Below are 14,141 nucleotides of genomic sequence, written 5' to 3'. Positions count from 1 at the left end.
ACTCTCCGCCACACACCGTCAGGTGGCTTGCGGAGTATGAATGCAGATGTAGATGTAGATGCACAATCTCCCAGTATTTGTCTGTGTAAAGGGGGTAGGACGTGAAACGGGCCGACTTGGAGCAGTAGAGGTACCACAGGACATTTTAATTTACACTGTCTATACCTTTAAAAGTAAATTCATAAAAGTTTGTTAGCATGACCAGGAAGGATTCAGGATTCACACTCATAGCAGAGGAAGTTCAAAAACATAACAAAACAAATTTTTTTTACATGTGAAATTTCATCATTTTTTCACTTGGTATTGGCTGCATTTGTAGCTGTCGGTACACTTTTCTTCATAAGTAAGAGAGATTCTTCGTTGAATTTTGCACAGCATAGAAACCATACAGGTGTATGAAACTCTAGAATTTCCCAAATCTGTTAAAAACTGTGGTAAAAATTGAAATAATTAACTATAAAATTCGAGTTTTCTCTAAACACGAAGTTTAAAACATAACAGCCCATTCATTTTTCCATAGATTAAATAAATTCTAGAGTTTCATACACCTGTAAGTATGGTTTGTAAGCTGTGCAAAATTCATCGAAGAATCTCTCTTGCTTATGAAGAAAAGTGTACCTATAGCGACAAATGCAGCCAATACCAAGTGAAAAAACGATGTAATTTCACATGTAAAAAATTTAATTTTTTCGTGTTTTTGAACTTCCACTGCTATGAGTGTGAATCCTGAATCCTCCCTGGTCATGCTCACAAAGTTTTCTGAATTTATTTGTAAAATTATAGACAGTGCAAATTAAAATGTCCTATGGTGCCTCTCCATCTCAAAGTCGGCCTGTTTGACGTCCTACCCCCCTTAAATACTTTTCACCCTGTATATCGTAGTTGTCATAGTTTATGGAATGACCCTGCTATTACGATGAAATTTATCTTCCATTAAGATTTTACGAACGTTGCGTGACTGTTCCCGGGAAAAAATGTGTAACAAATTTCAAAAATTGCCCTTCACCCATCCCAAAAATACTCTTTCATCAGCCTACTGGCACCCCTTTGGAGTGAGAATTAAAGATGCACATCACGAGAAGAAAAGGTGTAGTGAGTGGGTGTCAGCAGCCTCACCTATCCAGAGGGGCGAGGAAGACGGCGACGGCTGTGGCGGCGGCGACCATGCAGCCCAGGAAGACGCCGTTGAGCGTGTAGAGCTGCGACAGCGGCGGCCTCTGCAGGTTGGGGTTCGCGTCCGCGTCCGGCTCGCTGGGGCAGAAGGAGGCGCCGCACGACACGCCGGCCGCCACCTCCGCGTCGGCGCCCGCCGTCAGCACTGCAGGCACAGCACGACATAAACATTGGAAATTTGTGGTAAGTTACTATGGGACTAAACTGCTGAGATTATCGGTACCTACGCTTACTACTACTTAACCTTCACGCGGTGAAGTGACTGCCTTTTTGAAATTTCGCGCCATACTTAACTCCACAAAGGTAAAGAGGCGGCGGGAGGGACATGTATTCTCTAGTTGCACCTTTTTCCGACAGATGCTGCTCAAAGTTCGTCCAAGTCGCACCTCTCTGCCTCTCAGGACAAGTTCAAATAGGTCCGAACACGTTCGGCGGTCAGTTTACCGCCTTGCGAGCGCTTACGGCACTTACAAACACGGTCAGTTTATCGCCTTCTAAGCGCTTACGGAACTTACAAAAACGGTCAGTTACCGCCTAGAGAGCGCTTACGAGACTTTGTTCTACTCGTCTACTTCGGAATGTAAGTATTTCTTTTTGTAATTCCCTTATAGTTCCTCAATTTTATAGATTCTTCCAATTCTCTAGTGAATGTGCATGTGCTCCAGAATTTCAACATCAAGAAGAACACAAAGGTGGCCTGCATGTATATTTTTCCGCTTACTTGACTTGGCAGGAATAAATTCGTTACGCATTTTTCAATATGAAAGGAAAAACGAGAAGACAATTCTTACTTGCGTTATCTTTGGAACTGATGGGCGAAAACCTGAAAGAAAGATCTAAATTGAAGCATTTACCAAAAGATTTGTTAGTATTTTTGGAAAATTGCAGAGAGAGTGGCGTAGTTTACCCAGCTGTGTCAACCCCTACAAGGAGAGGAATATGTTATTTGTGTGGCTCAAAAAAGAATGTAAAAGCAAAGCGAGAATGCGGTGAATGTGGAAGAAACGTCTGTCTACGAAATTCAACCACGACAGTTACGTGCAATAATTGTTGTCAGCCTCAAAACGAAAATGAAATGGATACAGACTGATCAGCATTTTTCATCTGACAGAAATGTTTGTGACGTTTTCAATCAAAAATTCTTTTTTTAAAGCGAAATTAGCTTTTCTTGTGACGAGTTAAGACAGTGAATAATTCTAGTCTTAAGTATTACATTATATAGTCCCAAAACATTACAATTAAAAAAATATTCTTATATTTCATCCGGGTATTTGGCTTCCTTTTTGTATTCCATTGTATATTTTATTGTTAAATAAATAATTTTGATTACAAATGTGTTTGAAATATTGTGTGAGATATCCTATGTCGATATATTATGGAAATATGACCTTTAAAAACGGAAAACCTCAAGAGATTGATGAAAACTCTAGGGCGGTCGGCCGACCGCCCGCGCGATCGCTCGCGTGACTATTTCTAGCTAGAAATAGTCACGCGAGTGCATGAAGGTTAATCTAACTAACGCTTAAGGACAACACACATATCTAGTAACATCCTCGAGATAAATTTTAGCTACAGTGCGACGAGAGGAAATTATGCCTCTAACAGTTATAAACATTATCTATCCGACATATGGCAAAACAGTGAAATAAAACGATGATAAATATTAATTATTTATATAATATTTTATGATGTAATTGGACATATCGATGTGTATCATACGAAGACAATGGTAATTGTAAATTCTTTTTATGATCTGCTTTTGTCATCCTTTGTTTTTACCTTTTTTTGGTTGGCTTTTGTAGGTTGCGGACGCAGACGCATATCAAACTGAGGTCTGTTAATAATTTGTAATTATTTATTAATTATTACTTGATAATAGAGTTCTTTATTATTACAGACATGCCAGCTTTCAAAAGTGAAAAATCAGGAGAATTTTAGCGGTGTGCTATTGTGAATTACAACACATCCCTGACGATTAAAGTTGCAATAATTCAATAACTTTAACAATTCAGTTACATTTGCTTTATTATTTACATGTAAATACTAAATAATGAACATACCTGAGCCTTCCGACTTTATAATTTTATCATTCAACATGCTGAACAATATGAACGATGAGCTCTGCAGGTTTATTTGGATTCACACATATTCAAATGAAGCAGTCTCGATAGAACTGCAGTTCGAAATTACGATCCGAGGAAACAAATTAACGTATATTAGATTTCTGTTTTGACATTGGCACAGTTTTTGCATGTATAAATCACTGTTAAATGATCACACGTTTTCATTTCATAATGCAACCCATATTTGCATGGCATCTTATATAAGTAAGACATCTTTCCCAAATTTAAATCAATTTTATACAGGATGTACATGTTAGGCTTAGCTGGTGCTACCAGAAGCGGAGGAAATTGGCACTGGTTGAAAGATATTCATTTGTCTCCGAACGCTGCCAACGACAAGTTCCTTACTTCCTTGTAGATACGAAGCGCGAGCTACGCCTACTGCCGCTCCCGACAGCCACCACACGAATATTCCAAGTTAACATAGACAAGTAGCAGCCATACCTTGTCATCCACCAGTATATAGAAGGCGCAGGATTTTCATATAGTAAGGAAAGTATTGAAACTGCTCTGAAAATTGGGAGATCGGACTTCACTATCGGGAGATCGGAAGGAAGAAAGAAAAATCGGGAGTCTCCCGCTTAAATCGGGAGAGTTGGCACGTCTGTACTATAAATATGTGTGAATCATTATTTGTAACATTAATTCCTCTGCCAAAAAGCATTATCTGTGTTAATTATTTCTTTCCGCTGCAAGGAGCGCAGCCATTGATGATAGCGATTTGTATCGCATTTTTGTCTGTGTTTCTTACGAAAGTATCAAATGTTTGCGTGATAAAAATTAGTCTAAATAGTGCACAATATAAAAGTAAAGTTTAATAAACATTAATTCAAAGACTTATCCTGTTAAAAGGAAATTTGCCATAACAATAGAAAGTCTCTGTCAATTGTCTGCCGCTATGTTAACAATTATCTCAGCGGCAAATTCAAATTACACAACTCTGCAGGCATAAATGCCGAAGGTAATAAAAATGTGTAAAAATAAATGTGCACCGGTGGTCTCGAACTCATTTTAATGAAAATAATTCGAATCAGATTGGTTCTTTAAAAACAGCGCTCATAGCACGATCCGTATAACAAACTTTTTCTTGCTGATGTATGGAGCCGAAATTAATTACGCACGAGTTGTGAAGAATATTGTTTCAGGTAACATACGTCAGTTGTGTGCGCGGCTGATATTCGGTGGTTTTAATGATCATTTTGCTGAAGATAACTGTTTCCATCATAATCAATAGTTGTATAGAATCTGCTGTATGAACTGTGATTTAGTGACACTTAGACAACTTACAGGCAATACTTTAACACAACGTTAATTTGGAGTTCTTTAGCAACTTGACCAAATCTTTAGCCGGGAAAAAAATTATTTAGTAATTACTCACTGTAATGAAATAAGATTATCATTTTCAGTTACAAATTAGTTAAATACCAAACCACTGAATAACACAGCTAACGCCACAGTCTGTGCCGGAGGGAGGACTCGAACCTCCGACGGGGGAAGCCGTGCGAACCATGACAAGGCGCCCGTAGACCACGCGGCTACCCCGCGCGGCACCACGACAATACATTCAGCTGCAGGCATCTAATGACCAGCTCTGCTGTCACTAACCGAACACCACACATCTGACAAGCACACCGGATGCAAATTACACACACCCAAGAGGCACCACGCCAATACCGTGTTCCACCGTCACTATCTTTGATACTGGCCTGAGGATGGAAAAAACCTACCAGATAAAGCCGATAGCGGTATTTTAGCACTCAGTAATGGTAGTTTTCGGTATTTGTTTGGTCTCGGTTAAAACATGTTTTTATTTTTTACTAACAACCGAGCAAAAACCGAAATATCAATTAGCCATAACAGCAGTGTTAAAACTTTTCGCTTTTAAATAGACTTTTTCTTAAAAACAAGGAGCAATTTTTTAAACATAAAATTTGCATCAGTTTGATATATTGCGTTATTATAGCAAATAGGAAAAGCGATCAGTGCTATTTTAATAACAATTAAATAACAATTTGAAATATTGCGTTATTATAGCAAATAGGAAAAGCGATCAGCGCTATTTTAATAGCAAGCGATCAGTGCTATTTTAATATCAATTAAAATACTACTCATCGCTTTTCGTGTTTTCTATAAGAACGCAGTATTTCAAACCGGTGCAAATTTTACTAATAATATTGTATGTTCGAAGAAATGTAAGACATTTCCCGAAGTGCAATGCCACGCGTCCTCACAAAGCATTCTTTTATCGAACTTCACTGTATTTCGCTCTGTGGGATTCAAACGTGTGTATTTTGTAATGGAAGCCATCAGATCTATATCCAGAAACGAGCAACAAACACATGGCGTGAAAATTGGTACGGCACTGCGGAGATGATAATGTCCTCATTGCCGTGTGTCGTAGCTTAGGGTAAGCTTCTGCCTGCAGGGTGCAAGACTCTCTCCAATCTAGTCTGTGTGAGAGTTTGTCGCTGTTGTCGCCGGGCATTCATTGCGTTGTAGAAGGGCACCAACCCCAGTTTGGAAATTACGAGTGATTCAGCAATGAAGTACAAAGCTTCATTTGCCTTAAAAGTTTGAAGATTCTTCTGCTATTTCTACGAAATAATGAAAGTGGAACGGAATTACAGCAACAGTAATAAATTTAAAACTTAACAATTCATTCATAGTATACAGAAAAACAGAAAGTGGATGATCTACTTCCTGTGCTTACAGCATATGTCTTTATCTACTTGTAGCCTTTCCAAATGGACAGATTAACACGAAAAACAGAGTTCTTCAACCTGAGGTTCCACCCTAGCGCTGACTATTCCCAATGCCAAAATCGTCGTATGATTCACAATTACAACATTTTTGAACAGAGTTTCAAAAAATTTGGATCAGTGGGAAAATACTGGTGATTTTTTGTGGTATTCAACCACTTATCACTTTTCGAGAAAAGCAGCGAATTGTGGACGGACTAGTTTTCTTTTGTTTCATTTAGTATTTTGTTTCTATGTACCTTGAAACTGAGAGGCTCTAAATTTTTGTCTTTGTTCGATTACTACGTTTATTATAGCAAATGCGTATGAGGATTAAAAAAACCGAAAAGTGGATATTTCATAAACCGGTTATTTTGAGCAGTTTAAGGTGACCACACAGTGGTTCAGGTGGAAAAAAATCGATTGTCGGTTTTCATCATATTTCGATAGATTAATGTTTTATTTAAGTACTCTGAAAAGGATTTTGCTGAAAAAAAATCTGTCAACTCTAAGCCATATGGAGATGCCATTATTAGCAAAATAGAATGTGTAGACCATGTTCAAATACGTTTGGGAACAAGGCTGAGAAAACTAACTGTTGATATGAGAGGAAAAAAATCAGAAGATGGAAAATTGTTGACCGGACAGGGTCGGTTAACTAAAACTGAAATAGAAAACTTGCAGGCATACTATGGGCAGACAATTAGGAGAAATAAAGAAAATCTGGAGGCAATGCAGAGAGATGTTTGGGACATATTCCTTCATAAGTCCTCTACTGATGATAAGCCATGTCATGGATTGTGTCCATCAGGAGAAAATTCGCGGTGCAAATAGAATAGGGCTCAGGCAATTGGAGAATCTTATTCTCACCATCATTCTCTTCCTGCTGCTGATATTACAGCAATTAAACCTATTTTCAGAGACTTGGCTCATCCTGACCTTCTAAGAAAATGTCTGCATGGGCAGACACAGAACCCAAATGAATGTTTCAACAGCATAATTTGGAACTGCCTTCCTAAAACTGTATTTGTAGGCACGCACACAATGAAATTAGGAGTTCATGATGCTGTTATTACATTCAATTGTGGTAATATTGGAAAGTGTTGGGCACTGAAAAAGCTGGAAATTAATCCTGGTGAAAATATGATCACTGGGCTGCAACATTGTGATAAAATGAGGATAGCTGATGCAGACAGGTCTGCATCTAATATGGCCAAGAAAGCAAGACAAACATCCAGGAAGGTGAAAAAGAAGCTGGAAGACCTGCTAGAGGACAAAGAAGGGCCATCATATGCAGCAGGACAGTTTTAATTAACGGTAGGTAACAAATTTCAAAAGATTTTTCTTTAAAGTCAATTTCCCGCAAACAAAAATTTTCAGTACGTATGCCCCATTATGTCAGAAACTATCATAGATAAATGAATGAAATGTTCAGATACTCTGCATAACATAAGAAGCCACCTCTGGTACTACAGTCATTAATATTTCCCCACTAGGAAGTTCACAAAAAAAATTTCTGCAGAAAAAACTTAATATTTTTTGTTAATAAATTTAAAAAAGTATTTCTTAAAAACTATAAAATTGATAAAGTAGATTTCAGTACAGTTGACTCTATTAGCATCATGTAATATACTGTAAAAATATTAAGGTCCTGCATCAAGTAGTTTTTTTCAGAAATGGGTCAAATACTTGCCTAAAATAACATGGGTTAGATAGGCAGGGTGTGGTCCCCTTAAACATTCATGTTAAACTAGTGTTCAAAAAAATGATGTAACCGGAAACCGACTGTTTCAGCGATAACTCGCCGAGGAACAAAGTCCATGATTTCTTCAGAGCTGCCGTGTCCAGCTGGAATCACTCATTGATGATTCCATCCCGTAGAGTTACCAAATTGGGCGGATGTTTATTTCTACTATTCACCTACTTCTCCAAACGGTTCAAAACATTTTCTGAGGAATAAGGATCACGCAATTTAATGGGCACTTGAGGTGCGATACGGTGCTTAAGAGTTCGTCAAATCAGGAATGTACGCGTGGACCCCGCGAGCGCATCTTGTTAGACAGGGGTGTCCACAGCATACTCCTCATGAAGAATACACGGGTTGGACAAAAATTTGGAAACACCAAAAACACAACACATTCCATGCTTAATACGATACAGGAAACCCAGTGACTTTCAAAACAGCTGAGATTTGTCCCAGCAATGATAAATAAAGGTCCCACATGGTTTTCAAGGGACTCTTTATTTTATTCTTCCAACAAAATGGTGGCAAGTTCAGGAAAAGATGACGGAGGGGGTTAGCGATCGCGCACCCTTCTCTTCAAATCAGACCACAAAGGCTGAGTAATATTGAGATCTGGTGACTGTGATGGGCAGGAGATGCGATAATTCACCCCCGTGCTCACAAAACCAGTCCTGGAGCATGCGAGCTGCGTGAATAGGGCCCTGTCGCCAGAGAACACAGCTTCACTGTTGGAGAACAAACATCGTGCCATAGAATGAACCATTGGCAGTAATGCAACCTTTCAGAGTAACCATGGGGCCCACGGAACACCACGATTTGACTGGACAAATCATCACCCAACCTCTCATGTTCCACACTTGGGACATAAACTCGGCCAGAAGTCAGAAACACTGTGCAACAAGACTCATCCGAGCAAGTCACTTTCTTCCGTTGATCCATAATCTATTTTGGCTTTGGCGCCATGTTTTTTCGTTATGGGCACTTGCATCACTGATAAATGGCTTTGTAATTTTAGCTCAAGCTGCAATTCCCTGCTTATGGCGCTCCTTTAGCGTTGTTTCGGTGCTGACAGTGTTCGCTAGTGCGACGTTCAGTTCTGCAGTGACTTTCGCAACTGGCGTATTATTCCGCGTCTGATTCCTCTTCAATGACCGTCCATCACGATCACACAACACACACGTTCATCCGCATTGCGACTTAGCGGATGAAGGTTTTTCGCTTTCTTTGCATGCGGTGTAAATCTTCGACTGGTGCCTTTTGAAACACCTAGCAGTTCGGCTACTTTGATAACGGAACCGCCCATCATACGAGCGCCAATAATTCGCCCACGTCGGAATTCACTTAACTCCGATATAATGCACTCACAACTACACAGAACGCTGTTTGCAGGGTTGATTAGCGCCTGCATTTATGTTGAGGTGTGCATTTCTCTTGCTGTTTCAAAAATGTGTGTGAAATCTTATGGGACTTAACTGCTAAGGCCATCAGTCCCTAAGCTTACACCCTACTTAACCTAAATTAGTCTAGGGACAAACACACACACCCAGGCCCGAGGGAGGACTCGAACCTCCGCCGGGACCAGCCGCACAGTCCATGACTGCAGCGCCTGAGACCGCTCGGCTAATCCCGCGCGGCTCTTGCTGTTTCCGTGAACAGAGGCTATCTGGGAACGTATAATGTGGTACGTCGAATCGCAATTTCTCATATTTCGAAATCAGACAAGGAGGAGGAGGTTGGTGTTTAACGTCCCGTCAAAAACAAGGTCACCGGAGACGGAGCGAAAGCTCGGATTAGCGAAGGATGGGGAAGGAAACCATCCCGGCATTTGCCTGAAACGATTTAGGGAAATCACGGAAAACCTTAATCTGGATGGCCGGACGCGTGTTTGAACCATCGTCCTCCCGAATGCGAGTGCAGTGTGTTCACCACTGCGCCACCTCGCTCGGTAATTAGACAAGGCGTCGAGTGCGCAGCCAGTGCAATAAGGCGTTCAACAAGCGGTTTGTGCAGTGTGTAGTTCAAGCCGAGGGGTTTATGTGACATTTTGGGGATGATGACGTACTATGGCCTGGGCCCACTCTTTCTGAATACCGTAGACATGAGCTAGGATCTTTATTTCAATAACCTGGGAGACCATTTGTTGCCTTGTCACTTCCAGGCGTTCGAGAAATGGTTCAAATAGCTCTGAGCACTATGGAACTTAACATCTGAGGTCATCAGTCCCATAGAACTTAGAACTACTTAAACCTAACTGACCTAAGGACATCACACACATCCATGCTCGAGGCAAGATTCGAACCTGCGACCGTAGCAGTTCGGACTGAAGCGCCTAGAACCGCTCGGCCACCGAGGCCGGCCAGACGGAGAAGGCATTAAGAGCCTCTTTCATGTGCACTTGCTCAATAAAGGCGGTGCCAATTCACATAAGTCAACTTTTGCAGAAGATCTCAAAATCGACAAACACATTTTTCCTCCTCCATCCATCCTTAACACGGAAATTTTGTATATAGCTGACGAGGGCTACAAAATGAGCCTTTAGTGAGAATCTGAAATATATAAACACTCCCACCTACATTCAAAAGAGTTCTTGAATGACCAACTTACATTAAAAAACGGTGCATCGTACTCATACCGTCAAGTCCAACATCGGGACATAGGATGTTCAGCTGTAGCCATGGCCAGCAAGTTCCCGAGATCTCACGCCCACTGAAAACATTCGGTTATATGTTGCTGAGAGACTGGCTTCTCAGTACTCTCGAGCCACAGCGATTCATAAACGCTGGTATTCAAATTTAATAATGTACGAGGTACGGCTATAAAATAACGGGACTAAGGCTGTCACAGCGTGGTTACGCAAGCGCCAAAGATGAACGACTATAACTGTGAGGTGTTAAGCCTTCTCAGTCGAATGCGGCAACTCTGGTGTCTAGACAAATCAGTGTGATCGTGGCCTTCGTCTGCGTAAGAGCTGTTATTTTGTCTTGCAGGAAAAATAAGTGTAATAATAGACCAACGAACTGCCCTGAAGCTTCATATGAAACTTCAAAAAACTGCTACCGAAATTTATCTGTTACTAAGAGAAATATATGGCGAAGACTTTTTATCACTCACGCGAGTTTATGAGTGGTTCAAGCGCTTCCAGGACAGCCAGGAAGATATTGTAGACGCCCTCCAACATGAAAAATAGAAAGAAGGTAATTTTATTCGATCTGACCATCGACTGAGTTTTCGATAGATTGCTGAAACTGTAGGAATTTACAAAGAATGCGTATGGCAAATTTTACATAACCAATTTAGCAAGAGAAAAATGTGTGCGAAACTCGTGCCGAAAATTCTCAGGATCAAACAAAAGGAAGCTTGTGAAAACCTTTATTTGTACCAACACTTTGAATGCCGTACCATTGAAAATGATACAGTTTTCTTGGAAAACGTCTGACGAATCTTGGTTTTTCATTTATTATTCGGAAATCAAGCGGCAGTTCGTACATTGACAGGGTCCAACTTCACCTAGAGCGAAAAAAGCTCGAATTAGCAAACGAAAATTGGAATTGCGTATCTTCACCGTGTTTGTGAAGTTCAAACATTAGTCACTATTACCACCTTGGCGTTCTTTCTCAACTCTGTGAGAAAATAAGAAAAAAACCATCCTAGTTGTGGAAGAACAAGTCTACATCTACATTTATACTCCGCAAGCCACCCAACGGTGTGTGGCGGAGGGCACTTTACGTGCCACTGTCATTACCTCCCTTTCCTGTTCCAGTCGCGTATGGTTCGCGGGAAGAACGACTGTCTGAAAGCCTCCGTGCGCGCTCTAATCTCTCTAATTTTACATTCGTGATCTCCTCGGGAGGTATAAGTAGGGGGAAGCAATATATTCGATACCTCATCCAGAAACGTACCCTCTCGAAACCTGGCGAGCAAGCTACACCGCGATGCAGATCGCCTCTCTTGCAGAGTCTGCCACTTGAGTTTATTAAACATCTCCGTAACGCTATCACGGTTACCAAATAACCCTGTGACGAAACGCGCCGCTCTTCTTTGGATCTTCTCTATCTCCTCCGTCAGACCGATCTGGTACGGATCCCACACTGATGAGCAATACTCAAGTATAGGTCAAACGAGTGTTTTGTAAGCCACCTCCTTTGTTGATGGACTACATTTTCTAAGCACTCTCCCAATGAATCTCAACCTGGTACCCGCCTTACCAACAATTAATTTTATATGATCATTCCACTTCAAATCGTTCCGCACGCATACTCCCAGATATTTTACAGAAGTAACTGCTACCAGTGTTTGTTCCGCTATCATATAATCATACAATAAAGGATCCTTCTTTCTATGTATTCGCAACACATTACATTTGTCTATGTTAAGGGTCAGTTGCCACTCCCTGCACCAAGTGCCTATCCGCTGCAGATCTTCCTGCATTTCGCTACAATTTTCTAATGCTGCAACTTCTCTGTATACTACAGCATCATCCGCGAAAAGCCGCATGGAACTTCCGACACTATCTACTAGGTCATTTATATATATTGTGAAAAGCAATGGTCCCATAACACTCCCCTGTGGCACGCCAGAGGTTACTTTAACGTCTGTAGACATCTCTCCATTGATAACAACATGCTGTGTTCTGTTTGGTAAAAACTCTTCAATCCAGCTACACAGCTGGTCTGATATTCCGTAGCTCCTACTTTGTTTATCAGGCGACAGTGCGAAACTGTATCGAACCCTTTCCGGAAGTCAGTGAAAATGGCATCTACCTGGGAGCCTGTATCTAATATTTTCTGGGTCTCATGAACAAATAAAGCGAGTTGGGTCTCACACGATCGCTGTTTCCGGAATCCATGTTGATTCCTACACAGTAGATTCTGGGTTTCCAAAAACGACATGATACGCTAGCAAAAAACATGTTCTAAAATTCTACAACAGATCGACGTCAGAGATATAGGTCTATAGTTTTGCGCATCTGCTCGACGACCCTTCTTGAAGACTGGGACTACCTGTGCTCTTTTCCAATCATTTGGAACCCTCCGTTCCTCTAGAGACTTGCGGTACACGGCTGTTAGAAGGGGGGCAAGTTCTTTCGCGTACTCTGTGTAGAATCGAATTGGTATCCCGTCAGGTCCAGTGGACTTTCCTCTATTGAGTGAGCCCAGTTGCTTTTCTATTCCTTAGACACTTATTTCGATGTCAGCCATTTTTTCGTTTGTGCGAGGATTTAGAGAAGGAACTGCAGTGCGGTCTTCCTCTGTGAAACAGCTTTGGAAAAAGGTGTTTAGTATTTCAGCTTTACGCGTGTCATCCTCTGTTTCAATGCCATCATCATCCCGTAGTGTCTGGATATGCTGTTTCGAGCCACTTACTGATTTAACGTAAGACCAGAACTTCCTAGGATTTTCTGTCAAGTCGGTACATAGAATTTTACTTTCGAATTCACTGAACGCTTCAAGCATAGCCCTCCTTACGCTAATTTTGACATCTTTTAGCTTCTGTTTGTCTGAGAGGTTTTGGCTGCGTTTAAACTTGCAGTGGAGCTCTCTTTGCTTTCGCAGTAGTTTCCTAACTTTGTTGTTGTACCACGGTGGGTTTTTCCCGTCCCTCACAGTTTTACTCGGCACGTACCTATCTAAAACGCATTTTACGATTGCCTTGAACTTTTTCCATAAACACTCAACATTGTCAGTGTCGGAACAGAAATTTTCGTTTTGATCTGTTAGGTAGTCTGAAATCTGCCTTCTATTACTCTTGCTAAACAGATAAACCTTCTTCCCTTTTTTTATATTCCTATTAACTTCCATATTCAGGGATGCTGCAACGGCCTTATGATCACTGATTCCCTGTTCTGTACATACAGAGTCGAAAAGTTCGGGTCTGTTTGTTATCAGTAGGTCCAAGATGTTATCTCCACGAGTCGGTTCTCTGTTTAATTGCTCGAGGTAATTTTCGGATAGTGCATTCAGTATAATGTCACTCGATGCTCTGTCCCTACCACCCGTCCTAAACATCTGAGTGTCCCAGTCTATATCTGGTAAATTGAAATCTCCACCTAAGACTATAACATGCTGAGAAAATTTATGTGAATGTATTCCAAATTTTCTCTCAGTTGTTCTGCCACTAATGCTGCTGAGTCGGGAGGTCGGTAAAAGGAGCCAATTATTAACCTAGTTCGGTTGTTGAGTGTAACCTCCACCCATAATAATTCACAGGAACTATCCACTTCTACTTCACTACAGGATAAACTACTACTAACAGCGACGAACACTCCACCACCGGTTGCATGCAATCTATCCTTTCTAAACACCGTCTGTACCTTTGTAAAAATTTCGGCAGAATTTATCTCTGGCTTAAGCCAGCTTTCTGTAC

At 40.9% G+C, this 14,141-nt stretch overlaps 1 protein-coding gene across 1 annotated transcript in view; it reads right to left on the bottom strand.

Annotated features, from left to right (window-relative positions):
* Positions 1–14,141, bottom strand: part of LOC126467648 (protein unc-93 homolog A-like) — a 345,755-nt gene that overhangs the window by 120,748 nt on the left and 210,866 nt on the right. Inside the window, exon 3 of the mRNA XM_050096484.1 lies at positions 1,117–1,318. Within this exon, the coding sequence (XP_049952441.1) occupies positions 1,117–1,318 (202 nt within the window). The remainder of the gene's footprint in view (positions 1–1,116; positions 1,319–14,141) is intronic.

This window comes from Schistocerca serialis, chromosome 1 (assembly GCF_023864345.2).
Source record: "Schistocerca serialis cubense isolate TAMUIC-IGC-003099 chromosome 1, iqSchSeri2.2, whole genome shotgun sequence".
Classification (NCBI taxonomy): domain Eukaryota; kingdom Metazoa; phylum Arthropoda; class Insecta; order Orthoptera; family Acrididae; genus Schistocerca; species Schistocerca serialis.
The sequence above is the reverse complement of the archived record's forward strand: the minus strand, read 5'-3'. Positions and strand labels throughout refer to the sequence as shown.